The sequence below is a fragment of the Oreochromis aureus genome, linkage group 6 (assembly GCF_013358895.1).
Source record: "Oreochromis aureus strain Israel breed Guangdong linkage group 6, ZZ_aureus, whole genome shotgun sequence".
Classification (NCBI taxonomy): domain Eukaryota; kingdom Metazoa; phylum Chordata; class Actinopteri; order Cichliformes; family Cichlidae; genus Oreochromis; species Oreochromis aureus.
Genome location: NC_052947.1, coordinates 7,257,821 through 7,275,335, shown reverse-complemented (window position 1 = coordinate 7,275,335; position 17,515 = coordinate 7,257,821). Strand labels below are relative to the sequence as shown.

The 17,515-nt window shown below is 39.9% G+C and overlaps 2 protein-coding genes across 3 annotated transcripts in view; one reads left to right on the top strand and one right to left on the bottom strand.

Annotated features, from left to right (window-relative positions):
- Positions 1–2,885, top strand: part of LOC116333232 (complement C3-like) — a 33,474-nt gene extending 30,589 nt beyond the window's left edge. The window contains exon 44 of one of the 2 annotated variants that reach the window (XM_031756416.2): positions 32–2,885. In XM_031756416.2, the coding sequence (XP_031612276.2) occupies positions 32–176 (145 nt within the window). In that variant the 3' untranslated portion in view covers positions 177–2,885. The remainder of the gene's footprint in view (positions 1–31) is intronic. The other variant, XM_039614127.1, reaches the window with a different exon arrangement.
- LOC116333234 (B-cell receptor CD22-like) lies at positions 1,591–16,129 on the bottom strand. Its single transcript, XM_039614128.1, has 15 exons — positions 16,076–16,129; positions 15,824–15,964; positions 11,193–11,546; positions 10,846–11,073; positions 10,217–10,567; positions 9,880–10,113; positions 9,467–9,727; positions 7,587–7,847; positions 7,246–7,506; positions 6,892–7,152; positions 6,435–6,525; positions 6,284–6,344; positions 5,808–5,849; positions 5,378–5,556; positions 1,591–5,130 (listed from the first exon to the last, which is right to left on the bottom strand). Exons 2-15 carry the CDS (start codon positions 15,885–15,887, stop codon positions 5,067–5,069), a joined length of 2,712 nt encoding a protein of 903 aa, XP_039470062.1. The 5' UTR covers positions 15,888–15,964; positions 16,076–16,129; the 3' UTR covers positions 1,591–5,066.
- Positions 16,130–17,515: the final 1,386 nt, after the last annotated feature.

The following is a 17,515-nucleotide window of genomic DNA, read 5'->3' as shown; positions in this document are numbered from 1 at the left end:
TCTTTCTTTCTTTTTTCATTTTGTGTGTCAGGTTCATCTACATGTTGGGGAAGGACACCTGGGTGGAGCGCTGGCCTTCACCTGCAGAGTGCTCCAGCCACCCCAGCCTGCAAGCTAAATGCAGGAGTCTAAGCGACACTGCCAGAGAACTGTCGGTCAACGCCTGCAGGCTGTAGAGGTGTCAGAGCAGCTGTCGCACACTATTTGTCACACACATACAAAAAAAGGAAATAATTTTGTATGTGCAGGCTTACTGTACCCCTGATAAATTCTTTCAATCTATATTTAGTTTTCTCTGTGAAAAGGGAAGTGAGAGTCTTGCCAGTTACCATAACTTTGAACAAGATGAAGAAGTATAAACCGCAGAGAGAGATGTGTAGTTATTCTGTGTTTTGCATATTTGTCGCACTTACATGTTTGAGATCAACTTAATTTTAATGCTGGACAAAGAAAATACACGTAATTATAAAATGCATTTTTAAAAATTATGTTTTTATTAAGGGAAAAAAGGCTATTCAAACCTACCTGACCCTATTTGAAAACATAATTGCCCCATAAACTGTTTTTTTGCATTACAGTGGAGGAATTTTTGGCCTACCCTTCTTTGCAGAATTGTTTAATTTAGCCACACTGGAAGTTTTTACAATCATGAATGGCCAGTTTAAGTCCAATCCAAAGCATATTAATTGGCTTTAGGTCTGGACTTTCACTATGCCATCACTTTCTGGTCTGCTTTGGGTCATTGCTACATAACCAAACTTAGCTTGTGTTTTCAGGCACAAAATGATGGCTAGATTTTCTGGTAGAAAGCTGAAGCAGCAGAGCAGCCCAGACCATCACACTAAAACCACCATGTTTGACTGTTTTTATGATGTTGATTTATAACATGCTTTTAATTTGACACCAGATGTAACAGGATTCAAACCTTCCAAAAAGTTAAACTTTTGTCTCATCAGTCCACACAATATTTTCCCTGCAGTCAGATGTTTTGTGGCAAATGTGAGACAAGTCATTGTGGCAGTGGTTTTCTGATTGGAACTCTGCCATGGATGCCATTTTTGTTCAGTCTCGTTCTTATTGTTGAACCACAAAATCTGACCATAACAGAGGAAAATGATGTCTGCAGTTCTTCAGATGTTGCTTTGGGTTCTTTCATGATCTCCTGGATGAGTAGTCAGTGCACTTATGAAGTCATTTTAGCCTGCAACTCCTGGGAAGTTTCACCACTCTTCTCAGTTTTCTCTGTGTGTAGATAATGGTTCTCTCTGTGGTTCACTGGAGTCCCAAAGCCCGAGGCTTTGTAAAGCTTAACAAACCGATAGATATGGATGATTTTATTTTAAATCTGTTCTTGAATTTCTTTAGATTGTTTCTGACCTTCTTTGATCTTGTAACCTACCTACTTCATTTTGTCTGACAGATTCTATTTATATGATTTCTTGATTCAGTGCTCTTCTTGTTGGCTCTGACTCGGTAAATAACCGCATGAATAATGATGTTATTTTCACCTCTAAAGTTGTCTCACTGTTTAACACAGATCAAGATCAAATTAATCTTAAAGGACAAGCAATGAATGTAATGAAGATGTAGTGTGTGTGTGTGTGTGTGTGTGTGTGTGTGTGTGTGTGTGTGTGTGTGTGTGAATAAGACTTAAAATGTAAAAAGTCCTTTGAGAGATCAAAGTTGAGTACTGGTCCAACTTTTCTTTTTCAAGGGTGGAAAAAATAAACACATGAGAAACGAGTGGACCAGCTTGAATTATTTAGGAATTTCGGTAATCAACACAGACTCGAACATATAGATATGCTAATATTTGGTCATATGTACCTTAGCAAGTTCTACCTGGATATTTTCCCATGGATATTGGGAAAATGTACTGAGCTCGTGACCAGCGTGACCCCAGAAAAGGAGCGACTGGTGATTGGAGCAGACTTCAGTGGACAGGTAGGGGGAAGGGAACAGAGGTGATGAGGTGGTGTTGATTAGGTATGATATTAAGAAGAGAAATGCAGAAGAATAACAATGTATACTTTATTGATCCCCATGGGGAAATTACTTTCTCTGCATTTGACCCATTCACTCAGTGGAGCTGTGGGCAGCCAGTAAGCAGTGTGTAGGGATGGTACCTTGCTCAGTGGTACCTCAGGGTAGCTGCTCAGTGGATTCGAACCCCCAACTTTCCGATCATAGGGGGCGACCACTCTACCTACTGAGCTATCCCTGCCCTAATGCTGGTGGTTTGAGAAATGGAATCAAAGCCAGTGGAGACAAGACAAAATACATGTATAAATGAGAGGGAGACGAGTGGAAAGGTGAACGTGCAAGGATCACAAAAGCGATATTGAAGGTGGATGAATATGAACACCTGGGGTCAGCCATGAAATGAACAGTGCACAAGAGAGATGAAGAAGCGAGTGCAGGCCGGGTGGAGTGGGTGAAGTGGGTGGAGTAATTTGTGACAGATGAATAACAACGAGTGAAAGGGAAGATTAACAAGATAGTAATGAGACATGCTTGATGTGTGACTTAGAAACATGTCATGTTCGTTGTGGTGAAAGAAGAAAAGTGATGCATACAGAGCAACATTCTTGACAGGAAGTGATTTGTAACTTGTTTGTGCAATGTTCAATAAGAACACAGACATGATAACATGCACAGGCCTGCAGTAAAACCAGTGGCTGTAGAAAACCCTCCACCGACGCTTATTTTAATACTTTTATCTTCATAATACAAGAATTAATTCCACTGTGGGATGCATCTGATTGCATTTTTATTTGTATTTGTGATTGCTGTTGTGTTTTGATTAGTGTTTGACTCCTGATGTTATTGTGAACAATATAAACAGTTTGAATGAAATATTTGATTAAACAAAATCTGTAATGATACATGAAAGAGGCAGTAATGCACAGACACACACCTGCTCAGCAGTCATCATAGAACGGGGCTGGTTCATTTTTGTGGTCTACATTAAACCAGCTGTGAATAACAAGGCTAAGTGCTCTTCAGTGTAAATATGGATGGACTGACGTGACACTAAGAGGACAAGAACAATACATCCACTCTCTGCTGCTGTCAGACTTACAGCTGCTTTCTTTGTGATTTTAGTGACAATACAAGAAGTTAAAAGTAAACAGTGAACAAATGATTATTCACTTCAAACACTCGAAGAGATTAAGATGTTGCTAAATCCTTCCTCTTTACCTCTCAGTAGAATAAACAACATGCCAGTAAAAGGCAAGAAAAGGCAACTTGGTAAGAGATGCAAGCTTCATAACATTTCTTTTCCTGCCTTTTTTGTACAGGAAACGTCTTGTTAGATTTGTATTTACATAGTTTCACAACTAGAAAAAATGAATCTGTGACTCTATACTTGGCCCTATGCCCTTTAACAATGTGCTGCATTACTAATAGGTGTACTGAAATCTATCTGTTATTCATTTGCATAACACACGGGTTTGACATTAGACTTCCCCCGACTTCTTATTTATCTACTGTTCCATCTGACTTTACTTGAACAGGTGTGGTTCCAAACCTTTAGTCAAATCCAGGAAGTGGTCACGTACTGGTGATCATGCAGCAGAACAATGAACAAAAGAAAAAGAGAAAAAAAACCCTAAGTCACAGACACAAAAACAACCTCTAGACATGGAAGATAAGAAATGAAAAATGATGACAAGTTAAGAAAGGGTGGCAAGGAAGTACTGGGCTAAGTGATGATCTGATGGAGCTGAGTATTCAGTAACAAACTATTCAGGACGGTCAACAACAATGACAGAAAACTAACATCCATCCATCCTCTTACCCTTATCAGGGTCACAAGGGCACTAAAACCTATACCAGCTACCACAGGCCGAGAGGCAGGGTACACCCTGAACAGGTCACCAGCAGGGCTAATACAGAGAGATAAACAACCATTCACACCTATGAGCAATTTCAAATCACCAGTTAACCTAACCCTGCTTACTGCATGTGTTTAGACTGTGGGAGGAAGCCAGAGTACACAGTGCTAACCACTGCACCACCATATACAAAATACAAAAGCTAACAGATGAAGTAAAACTAACATGAGCACACAAAGGCACAAGGTTACAATATAATACAAGAGATAACATGAGAAATGATTTGAAACAGAAATATCTGACACAAAAACATGAACCCGGTAACTCAGATGTAAAGATTATTCTATTTGTCAAGCATGTTATTAACAATCAGTGTGAAAAGAATGCATTTAAAACAACATTCAAAACCACCATCAGAGTTAACAACAGGAAACAGAAGAGTTCTTTTAAATAATGATGGTTTTACTTTAAGCTAATTACAATTAAACAACTGAGAGCAGGAATGATGCAGACAAAATGTAAAACATACAGAACTAAAGTGAATCGTGGAAAATGTTTTAAAATACTATTCTGTACTACTATGGAGTGGAAACAGGACGCATGTTCTTTTCCAATAACTCAGTGTTCTTTAACTCAGCATACCTATGTATTACAACAACAATAATAATATTAATAAATACAAGCTTACCATGTATTAGCTATTACATATAGTGCTGCAGTGCAAAAACATTTCCTATGTCTCATGAAACTAAAAGAAATATACATTTTAGTCAAGTATACATGACTTCCAACAGACGTGTGAGACGAATTTTTTGTGTGATGGTGAATCAGAAGGTGGACATGAAGGTTTGCACTAAATTTTGACAATAGATGGCAATAGATAACCTGAATATTTGTACCAAACTTTATGATCCTGAAAAATCTTGAATGGACTTGTTGTTTTTTCCAGTGTTGAACAAGTAGTTTCAACAGAAAATGACAAAATAACCTCTACTCCCCAAACATCTGGGCACTCTTTTGAAGAAATATCAGTTGAAGTTGAAACTAGAAGTGTAGTACAAAACTTCAGATGAAATCAGACAATCAAGTCCACAGCGGTTACCCTCAGGGGACTATGAACGCCTGACCAAAATTATATAGTAGAATCATATCTACTGTCCAGTAGCTGTATGGTTGCTAAACTGACAATTAAAGAAGGGTCCACAGTTTGGCTTCTTTTTGTTTTTATCAGATTTTCTTGACTGTGCTGTACAATTCAGATGGATCCTCCTCACTTTCCTGGTGTGCATTTCTGGAGAAAAAAAATAGGACAGATGAAGGAGGCGTGCTGTAATATGTGTGCCCAAGTTCATATTTGTAGTGTATAAAGCAGCAGGCCAGGTCAGTCAGAGAATCACTAAAGTCCACTGCGGTTTCCCTCAGGCTATGAAGTCAGTTGGATGAAATGTTTTTCCCACTGTAAATGTTACGTTCTTGGATTTCCTTACATGGATCATTGAGCATGCATCTATACAACTGAAATTCTTAGTGCTGGTTACCTCGGGGCAGAACTGAAGTTGACTGCAGCGTACTCTACATGCTCATCCTCCTCCTTCACCTTTTGTCTGCGGGATCCAGCTGATCGGATGTTGTAGTAAATGGGATCCGTCTGGTTCGTTGAGAATCGGACACTAGCATAGTTAAGCTCTTCATCTTCCTCTGAGTTACTGGGTGGAGACTGAAAAAACACAGAGTTCAGAAACCTGTTGAACTTTGGCTGATTTCCTTCATTTGCTCTACTTACAGTCATTTTAAATATTTATGTTTATAAATATTCATGTTGTAAAGATTGACCAACTTTGGGATAAATAAGCATACTCATACTCATATTTAAAGTAAGATAAGTAACGTTGCCCAGAGCTCCCCCTCAACAACCATGACCCTCAGTATAAAGTTCTTTTTCAGTTCAGATCTGGTTTTCAGTCTTACCTCTGTCTTCCCTGTGTGCTGACTTGGAGATGTGCAGGAAACCTGTTCAAGAAAACGTTCAAGGAAATGTTATGGAGCCAGCTAGATTAGACATCCAGAGATTCCAAGCTAGTTTTAAATCAGCTAGTTTTAAATCAGTGTGCGTCTATGGCCACAGACAGCAAGAGGTCTGATACCATTGTGTGGTTTATCAATCTTGATTTAACCCAAATGGGCATTATTCATGTCTCAGTTGCAAAAGTTAAATTACATTTTTAGCAGAATACTATGATTTGCAGAGAATATTGCGAGCACTACAGCCACATTTGGGTTTATCAAAACATTGATAAGGATGAGTTCTAATTGGGGTGGCTCAACTCTTTCCTTCTGCAGGTGTTTTGGAATTTTAAGCTTCACTTTGACTGTTCAGATTGAATTTTAATGCATAACCAGAATGCAGTTTCACAGGATTTCACACTTGGTTATTAAATGCTCACCTTGTTGTTGTTGTCCTGTCTGTTTCCAGGCAGAGGAAATAATGCTGAGGGCTTCTTTTTTCTAGATCAGGGGGATGAATGAAAAACTTCATTAAAAGTAAGCAATCTGAGCACCAGCAAAGGTGATTTTTAATGTGCAGCAGATACTCACGTAAGCAGGAAAAAGATCAAGAGGCATATAATAACTAGGAAAACCACAAGAGTTATTCCAGTGACAACTAGTTTTGCCGCCAGTGGGAAAACTGTGATTTGAAAACAAATGTAAAAAATAAAAATAAATATTTATATGCAGCCAGATCACAGATTACAGACAATAATCTCTGCTTTGTTTTCTCTTCTATATAAATGTTGCTGGTTTTTAAGTTGTAACTGATGGACTGCTTGATTTTTTTGTTTGTTTTGTGAGCATTATTGTTATCTCACCATATTAATAGAATTTGTATAAGTTAAACTCCCAGTGACTGTGAATAGTTTGCTAATATTATTTAGTGTGTCCATGCATTGATTATAAATAATACCATGAGCTACTCATTACTACCACACACATTATTATATATAGTGGTTTATTACGTCTATGAGCAAATGAGTAAGTGAAATAAAAAATGTACCTTCCCTGACAGTCAGCTGTAAGGTGACATTATGAGTCCCTCTGTTGTTGTGGGCCACACAGTAATAACTCCCACTGTGCTCAGGTCTGATGTTGCTGATGGTGAAGTTGTGTCCTGATGTTTTAGGTGAGTCTTCACCCTCCTTGTACCAGGTGTAACTAGCTGCTGGGTTAGCATCACTGCTACAGGTCAGAGTGACTGAACTGCCCTCCACTATCTCAGCAGAGGGACTCACTGACACAGAGGGAAGCTTTGGAGGATCTAGCAAACATTAAATAAAAACATGTATATAATCACATTCTATCAATGTTATCAAGTATTATTTTTAGAGATCTGCACTGAAAAAAGACTAACATTGAACATCTATGGATAGAAACGTAGAGTTCTTCTGTCCATACTGATTCTCAGACCGGCAGGAATAATTCCCGCTGTTCTCCAATTTGATAGCAATAAAGTGATAAACATTCTGTTGTCCTGCTGACAGTACTTTGTTGTCCTTGTACCAGGTGTAATTAGCTGCTGGGTTAGCATCACTGCTACAGGTCAGAGTCACTGAACTGCCCTCCACTATCTCAGCAGAGGGACTCACTGACACAGAGGGAAGCCTCGGAGCATCTGGAAAGTTATACAGATTCTTCACTGATATTAACATGCAAAGTATAGAGAAACCTTTGGAATGAATGAAGAATACTTACACTGAACATTTATAAACACAGGTGAAGAGTTGATCTGTCCATACTGATTCTCTGACTTGCAGAAGTAGTTTCCTCTGTTCTCAGAGCTGATGGAGGTGAAATGATGAACGCCCTCTGGTCCTACAGGCAGTGGTTCATCCTCCTTGTACCAGGTGTAATTAGCTGCTGGGTTAGCATCACTGCTACAGGTCAGATTCACAGGGCTACCCTCTACTATTTCACCAGAGGGACTCACTGACACAGAGGGAAGCTTTGGAGCATCTGGAGGAGAAAACATGAGAATGACAATATGGTTATAAAACAACTACATTTTAAAGTATGAATAGCTTATATTCTAAATGAAACAATGTAAACTTCCCAACAAGAACAAAATCAGCTTTATTGAGGAGTAAAGGAGTAAGAGAAGTGAACTCACACACTGTTAGAGAACAGCACAGTTAAAACTGTCTGCAGGTTTTTCTTCAGCTAAAAACTTGTTTTGAAGACTGCGTATAATGAGAAGCTGCAGTTGATGTTCTCAGTTGGATAAAGTGTTCTGTAGTAGTAGACTGTTACTTAAAGGGAAATGTCACAAATATTTGTATGCACATGGGACTTTTTGAAAGTGGAAATGATCAGATCAAACTATATATCACTATTTATTGAGATTTTGATGTACACATTTGTAATGTTTCTTACATGTGTTCACATATCTTAGATTATAAAACACATCCTGCCATTTGTCCTCCAATTTTCAAAAGCATACAGCTGAATCATTTCTGCATTTCTGCATTAGGCTGGATGGAATACACACCAGTCATAGCCTACACACATTTTTATTAGTGATATGTCCACTAGAAATATTTCTGCTCTTGCTATTCACACGAAAAAATAGTCTGTGGTCTTCTTATTGGCATTCAAAAAAGAAGGAAGGATGTAAAGTGTGTGAGGGAAGGAACTGGGAAAGGAAGCAAATGACATCCCACTGGCAAACACAGTCTCATTCTGCAGCAAGGAGTGGATGCTAACATGGAAGAAACCAAGGCTACTTCTGTCTGTGCTTCTAAGATTAGCCAAACTCTGCAAACACCCAATTTTGAATTCGGTGTCAGCAACACGTCTCAAAATAGTTGGAGCAGGGCCATTTTTACCTTTTTGAGAGTCTGAATATCACAGGCATCCAACATTCATCTCAGTCAATGCACCTTATGGACACAGATTTCTCTAGATTCTCTCAATATTTCATGATATCATGTACTGTAGTTGGTCAGATATCCAGAGTCTTAAAATATAAAATTCTAAATTTTACATCGTGGACGATAATTATGTAAAATTTCCACAATTTGTAGTCACAGGATTTTACAGATTGAAGAACCTTTGCCCGTCTGTACTTCTGAGAAACTGCGTCTCTCAGAGTTTATTTTTATACCCAAACATGTTACGAGACTGTGTCCAGTTAACTTGATGCAACATGTTCCTCCAGATGTTTTTAGTAACTCTTAGTTTTCCAGCCTTTTGTTGGCCCCATTCATATTTTTGGACTTGTGTTACTGTCATCAAATTCAGAATGAACAAATACTTTTTTTCTTTAAATCGTACATTTTCTCAGCTGATGTGTTCTATTATGAATAGAAAACATATAAAATGTGCTAATGAGATTTTGTAATCATGGAATTCAGTTTTTTTTTCTATTCAAATGCATAAAATTAGTTTTGGTATATGTAAAACCAAACAATGTCTTCAGAGCACACACTCAACTATCGAAAATAAAAAGAATAACAGTATTTCTAAAAACTGCAAACATGGTGTTCATGATATGTAACTCAAGTTTTTCCATATTCCTGCAGCAGTCTCACAGCTCTTCAAAAAGTCTTTACAGCTTATAAATGTGTTTTACTCACATTTCACATCAATAGTTCTGCTTTCAGATCTCTTTTGTCCCAGGTTATTATCAGCTGTACAGTAATACTTTCCAGAGTCAGAGGGCAGGATGGAGCTGAAAACATGTTGGTTTTGGTAACTGAGAGGGTTGATGACATCCTCCTTGTACCAGGTGTAACTAGCTGCTGGGTTAGCATCACTGCTACAGTTCAGAGTGACTGAACTGCCCTCCACTATCTCAGCAGAGGGACTCACTGACACAGAGGGAAGCTTTGGAGCATCTGGAGGAGGAAACATGAAAATCTCAACATGGTCACAACAACTAAATTTTACATGATTAACAGTTTGTTTTCTAAAACAAAAACATCAAAACCTTCCAAAAAAGAAACAAATCAGCTTTATTAAGGAGTGAAGGAGTAAAAGAAGAGCTCACACACTGTTGGAGAAGGGAATGTCTCATATCCTTTCACAGCACAGTGAAAACTGTCTGTAGAATCAAATGTGTTCAGGTGTAAATATTGTTTTTCTGATGAAAGTTTGTGTCCATTCCAGTACCAGATGTAGGAAGATTGATCAGGTAGCTGACAGTTGTTGTGACATGTCAGCTCTGTCCAGTTAGAATAAGAGTTTACTGTTGATCTCCTCACATGTACCTGGAGCTGTGGATCTGGGAGCAAACAACAGATATTATATTAAAACAAACTCTCAGCATACAGACAGCTGCAAGGCTTATAAATGTTTAAAGAGACTTTCTGTGAAAATTATTTTACCTGTGACAGTCAAAGAGACTCCAGGTACACCAGAATATTTCCCTCGTGGATCGTTTGTTATGAATCTGAACTTGTACTCAGCTGAGTCGCTCTCTCTCAGGTCTGTGATTCTCAGAGTGCAGTCGTTGTTTTTACACTGATAATGAACATGATCTCTGTACTCTGACTGTGTTGTCAGATCCACAGGTTCATTATCTTTGACTTTAGTAAACCAGAATGTTTTCTGAATGCTTGTATTTCTTCCATCTATAGTTGATGGGTATCTGAAGGTGCAGCGTATTTCTGCTGTTGATCCTTTGAAGGCACAGACCTGAGTAGAAGTGTAAGTCACATCCCAGACATCCTTCACTACTGTGAGACAGAGAGAGTTGGATATTAGTCAGAGTCATAACATCCGAAGACAGAAATGAAAATGATGTGATAAGGCCTCAGTATAAGCCTGTGAGAAAGGTTTCCTCCCTCCAGTGACCTCACTGTAGGATAACTATTTATGAGCCCCGACTATACAGGTTGTGTGATCAACAGCAAAATACAAACCAATAGTGTTACCCTTATTAAAACCTATAAAATATACAGCTCATTTGCCACACGGCTCCACAACATGGCATTATGTTAAAGCATAAACTCACCCACTGAAGGAGCGCGGGAGTTCTCATATCCTCTGACAGCACAGGAAATCCTGTTTGTGGGATCGCAGTAGTCTGTATAAGAATTAGATGTTTGTCCTGTGATGATCTGTTCATTCTTGTACCAGATGTAGGAGGGATTATCAGGCAGAGGACAACTGCTCTCACACTTCAGATCTGCTGACTTAGAATCACCTCTGACAGCTGATCTGCTCACCTGCACCTGCAGATCTGCCCATTAGTAAATAAAGAACATTAAACTCAGCTGACAACATACAGATAAAACACACAAACACACTCACAGTAAACACTTGGATTTAAAATAGTAAACGAGTGGATGAACATGTTACCTGTGACAGTCAAAGTGACTCCAGGTACACCAGAATATTTCCCTCCTTCATGGTTTGTTATGAATCTGAACCTGTACTCAGCTGAGTCGCTCCCTCTCAGGTCTGTGATTCTCAGAGTGCATTTGTTGTTTTCACACTGATACTGAACTCGACCTGAATACTCTGGATCTGTTTTCAAATCCACAACTTCATTATTACTCTCTTTTGTGAACCAGAATGTCCTCACAACTCCATAAGGATTATATTGTCTAGATGGGTATGTGTAGGTGCAGCGTATCTCCACTGTGGATCCTTTTACAGCACAGATCGGAGTAGAAGTGTAAGTCACTCCCCAGCCATACTGACCCAAAACGACTGTAACACAGAGCACATCATAACAAAAAATAAAGTTAGATTAACAAAAATAATAGAATAACAAAAATTAAACACACTCATTTGGGTTAGTATTTTTCTGTAGGCTACATTTTCAGCTTCATGTGTCATGGAAAACAAAGTTTGCAGGTTTTTATTTTCAGCTAAAGATTCATCTGATCTTCACATTAGAAGGCAGGAACTGAGTGAGAGCAGCTGCTTTGTAGACCGACTGTAATGAGAACCTGCAGTTAGTGTTGTCGTTTGGACAGATAAATAGATTCTCACTTAATGTTAGAATAAAACAAACTATAATGATAAATGATTTGCTGATGATAAACATAAATGTGTAAAAGTTACAGGCTGCCAGAGATGATTGCATTGACCCACTATTACAGTCACTGTATGAAACACTAACAGCATGAACTTCTCCTCTTTCCATTATGATGCATGAGACGCCATTCTGGGAATTAACCACAAAGAGAAGTGAAGTTTTGTCAAACAGTTGTTTTCTTTGTGTCGGAGTATTTTAGCAGGTGATAGATGCCATCCTGAGCACAGATGAAGATCTAAAATAACATTTCAGTGGTGAGGCTACCCTTGACGCCCAGGTTAACCCAGACTGAGAAGGAAACACCTGGCCAGCCCGAGTGCTTCTGGTGACACAGACAGTGGCGAAGGAACAGCCAATCAGAAGTTTCATGTGTCAAGGGTGAAGGCAGGATGGAGATGGTAAGCAGTGATGATGGAGACAGGAGAGGACGTGGGAGAGGAGAAGCACGTGTAGCCCACAGTAACAAACAGATAAAAGTAGAAACCTTTGTTGGAATTATTGCTCATGTAGTTTAATGTATTTTAGTCTAAAATCTTCAAAATTAGGAAAAGAAACAAAAAAAACTAAAGCAAAACTAAATTTTGAATAATTGTATAAACTTGTATAAAAGTAAGTTATCGTTGGGTTGAAAGCCTAATTACTTTTTGTTTTGTTATTTATTCTGTTGTGTTTAATAATCATTATTTTCTGACCTTGATGGACGATTTCATTTTTAACCAATGGGATTTGTTGTCCCACCTTTAGCTGTTTGCTGTCTGTTTACACTGGTAAAGCTGCTTACCGCTACACCCGCTACACGTGTACCGACAACACTAAAGGAATGTTGCTGCTATTCAGGCTTAATAGTGGCTGAAGCCTCAGGTCTGTTCGGTCAGCTGCTACATCTGGAAACCTGTTTTTTGTGAATACACGGAGCTTTGCATTGGTCAGGGTTTTTTTTATTGGATATCAAGAAACCGAGTCCACAGAGAACTTCCACAGACCTTCTGGAAATCCACAGAAGAATGATGATCTTTCATTGCGATGGATGGTGAGGCACAGCTCATATGGAACTGAATCTTGCAGTCCGATTGTGGCAGGACAAACTGTGCAAAACATACATTGATTGTTGGACTGGTTTCACACCAGTAAAGTGCCCAGATCACCCAACAGGCCTGAACTGGATAACACTGACACTGAAAAGACCCGGGTCTGAATTAATTTTACTTTATTATATTTTTTTGGTATTCGTGCACGCACTCTATATTCGTTACTGTAGTTGGTTATAATACAGTTTACAATATTTTAATACAATGAGATGCAGTTTCAACATCTTGTGGTTGTGTTTTCCTTGTGGTTACCCATCCTCTTGGCTCCTACCATTCCTTAAGTTTCTAAAATTGGCCATCTTTTGTTATTGTTCTTACATACTGGTTACACGGGCAGAGTGGCGGTGAACGGAACCACAAAGAACCACAAGAAGACAGAAATAAAAATCGAGGCAACCATGGTCCTAAAGTACTCTTTTTATTACATTTATGGCTCTTTTAATGGGACATTAACTGGAGGGACAACTGTGCCACTGTCCATGAAAGAGCTGAGGAGAGCCCCAGATGAGGGGTCACCCCGCAGGCGTGGAACAAAAGCCAGAGGGGGTTGCAGTGACATGCCCGTGAGCTGGTAGCCAGCTGTGCCAGAGTGGACCGAGCCCCAGGCCTGGAGGCCGAGGGCACCCCGCCCCCCGAAGGGCGGGGCAGACCCCAACAAGCAGCCACCAGGAGTGAGCCGGTGTATACCTGAGCGCCCATCCCCGGACACCAAGAACCACCAACGCACCGATGACTGAGGGCGCCAGCCACTGGCAGGGGGATTGGTCGGGGAGAGACTGGAGGGGCTGAGAGGTGGTGTCTAATACCCGACCTGACATATAGACACAGACAAACAGGCACACACAGATACGAACATCCATTCCCACCCACATGCACACATATGCAATTACTCCGCACTCACCCAACGTGGAGACAGACATAAATAGACACTGTACACACAATCACACTCCCCAAGCGTACTCTATACCCCAGGTCTAGGTACCCTTGCCCCTAAAGGGGGAAACTGCACTTTTCTCTAGGGTGGAGAGAAGCAGACCACCTCGACTCTGCAGTAGCAAGGAGGCCCCAGATTCCAGACCCCAATCGGACGGCCAACTCCTCCTCCCAGCCCCCCCGCTCCGACAGGCAACAGAGAACGCAGGTGTGTGTGAAGACTCCAAACCTCCCTCCGCCCGCTCATATGTAGTGTTGATGCATGTGTGTTCTAAGGTGCATTCAAAACTCAGGAGGGCATGGAGCTACCTGCCAGAGAGCAGTAGGTTAGCGCATAGCCCCTCCTGAGAACCGCAATGTCTACATGTATTTAAAATTGAGAGGTGGGCACCGGCGCCAGAGGTGAGGTTGTATACACAGACGGTAAATAAGACGCGCTGGGGGGGGGGGGGTGCAAGCAATTCTGTTAGAGATGCAATGTGTGTATTATATGTTCACACATCACAGGCACCCATTGTGCAGGCTAAACAAACACAATCTCTTAGTATGCATGAATCTTATAGACGGAGTGTCGATCACTGCATGGTCGAGGTGGAAAAGAGGAAAAAAGTGGGAATGATAGTGAGTGTAGAAAAGGTGCAGGAAGAGGAAGATAGATTCTTACACAGTCGGTATTCGAGTTTTTGTTATTAAAGGGTACATTTTAGATAATTAACTATTAACTCAGAAACACTCCAAAACAGGAAGGCACTAATCACTACTGTAGTAGTCTAACCACTACTGAAGAGCAGTGGTTAGACCCAAAATAGGCCAAATGGAGTATTTTGGTAGTTTAGTCAAATTGAGTTCTACCACACACTTAAAACAACCGCTGATGACCAAAATGAAGCACAGTTAAAATGGAAAACACAGGAGAACAGGACAGGATTTTAAAAGGAAGTAAAATAATAAATACATAAAACAGATAAAAGTAGTTGGACCTCATTCTGATTTAAAAGCTAAAGAATAAAAAAATAAAAAATGTAGTCTATGGAATTAACAATTTCTAACACAAGTAACTTCTAGGATAAATTACACTCAAACACACTTATATAACAAGAGACGCACTGACACATAGAGACACTTCAGCAGAACCACAAAGAAGGACACAAACACAGACACAGAGACATGTTCTCATACGGGGACGTTACACGTTGGCTTTTCTGTGTAACGAGGTGAAAACTTCCATTTCACAGATAAAGTTTTGTTTCTAAACTTTTCAGGTTCGAGTGATTAAAAGTAGCTGAAAATGCATCCCAGACAAGAGCTCAGGCCTCAGCAGCTTCAAAGTCAAACGTTAAATGACTCGTTCATTTTACAGAGCAGCTTGAAGTGGCTGTAGTGTCACTATCACTTAGTCAATGACAGCCATGAATTTACAATTTGTTCTTTATGTAGACAAAGAAAAAAGAAAAGAGGTGAAGTGAGACTGATAGTCTGGGTTTTGTCAACATGAAAACAAAAAGAGGAACAAACAGTTCACACTGATAAACGTCAGCCATGTTCATCCTGAGAAAATCCACTTAAACACAACAAATACATTCTGTGAATCTAAGACGACAGATGATTTATAATAATTAGACTAAATTATTGGGTCTTTCACCCAAACATCATTAGTGTCCAGATTTATGGCACTGCAATAAAACGCAGATAAAATGATTAGACTGCAAAACTCTGAACTGCTGAGTGTTAACAGTGCAAAGAAAAACATTGAAGAATGGAGACAGAAGGCTGGAGCTGCAGAGCTGTAAGGACAGACGATGTTTCACACAGCATCATTTTACAGATGGAAGAAAAATACATTCACCTGAAAACAAATCAGTGTCTGAATTATATTTTCTGTCACATTTGGTTACTCAAAGTAGAATTACTCACAGCAGACCAACCTGTCACAGTGAGGAGAACAAATCCACTGACTGCTGTTATTACACTCATAGCTGCTCCTCTCATTGCTCTGTGTGAGCCGTTAAAATGCAAGTAGATAACTGACAGTCCTTTCTGTAAAGCAGAAGTCGACTCATCCCAGTCTTTAAGATACAGAAGAGAAGTGTTAAAAAAAATGACACCCTCTCATCTTCCTCCTTATTTGCATACATGGTTAACCAGATGCAAGTGGATAAAACTTCAAGACAGCAAACCTGCAGTTTTACCAGCAGTGACAGCGTGTCTGATATTCTTTACGTCTTGGTCATCCAGGAGATGCTCTCTGTGGCAGGAAGCCTTTTTCTATCTGTGAACAAATGTTTTTGATGTGATACAAGTGTGTGAGATGGACTCACAACACTTTACAGAATTAGAGCTGAGCTCAAAATGAGGTCAGAGTTAAAAGAGGAGTGTGGTCTGAACCATGAGTGCTGAGAAAAGCACACATGAACTGTGAAAGCTAATTCCTGGTTATCTGCTTTGCATATTCATTATAGTTTAAATGTGTGTGTAGGTGCCCGTATGATCTGACTAAACACAGCGTACATAATAACATTGATAGCATAGTGTAGAGAAGAGAGCTCTCCCCGTCTCTTGATGTTGGCAGAAGAAGCGTGACGAGACAGGTTCAACTTTTTATTGTAGACAAATTAAACAAATGCACATTTGCAGATTAACAAGTTCCACATGAATATTGAAAATGCAAACTGGTTAATACACACAGCAGCTTCAGAAAAGACATCAGAGGATTCCTCTGTGTGTGTTACATACTACACATATTACACTTGTGGTTGGCAGAGTTGGTTTATTGTGGTGCTTTTCAGGGTTTCTGCAGCGTCTTGCACAACAACAGTTGTTACAGACGCTGCAAGTGATTGGAAACAACAGCAACTCAGCCATGAAGTGGTAGGAAATGTAAAATCATCATATCAGGAAAATTCAGACAATGGGAACAGTTTGGGGATGGCCTCTTCCTGTTCCAATATAACTGCACACCGGTGCACAAAGCAAGGTTCAAAAAGACATGGATGAGTGGGTTTGCTGTGGAAGTAGAAAATGGAATTAGACTTCTCATCCAAGATCAGAGTCTGACTTCACAAACTCCCATAAACACTCCTAAACCTTGTGAAAAGTTTCCCCGGAGGAGTTAAAGCTGTTCTGCAAACAGTGGGCTGACATCACAACAAACCTTGAGGATTAAGAATGGGATTTCACTCAAATTGATGTGCGTATGTGAAGGCAGAAGAGTGAATACTTTTGGCCATATAGTGTATTTTTGCAGATAATTTCCACAGGAGAGTCCATCGGAGAGAGAGTGAGCTTTTACTTGGACATGGTGAGGAGGCATCTTTGAGGAGGGCCACTGGGAGGGTGGGCATGCCAGTGGAAGCTGCAGGGGAGTATTCTGATGATTGATTCTAAAGGAAAGTGAGTCTGAGGACAGATGATGATGATGATGATGATGATGATGAGGCAGCTGAGCAGCAGGTGAGCTGGATTTCCATTCCTGGATTCCAACATAGGATTCCACCCAGAGAAGGAGTTTATTTAACTGAATTTTGGGTTCACAAACTGGGCCTGTTTTCTTCTTAAAGTCTGACGTTTTACATTGTTGATCTATCACCATGGATCATCTTAAAAGCATATCCCATTGT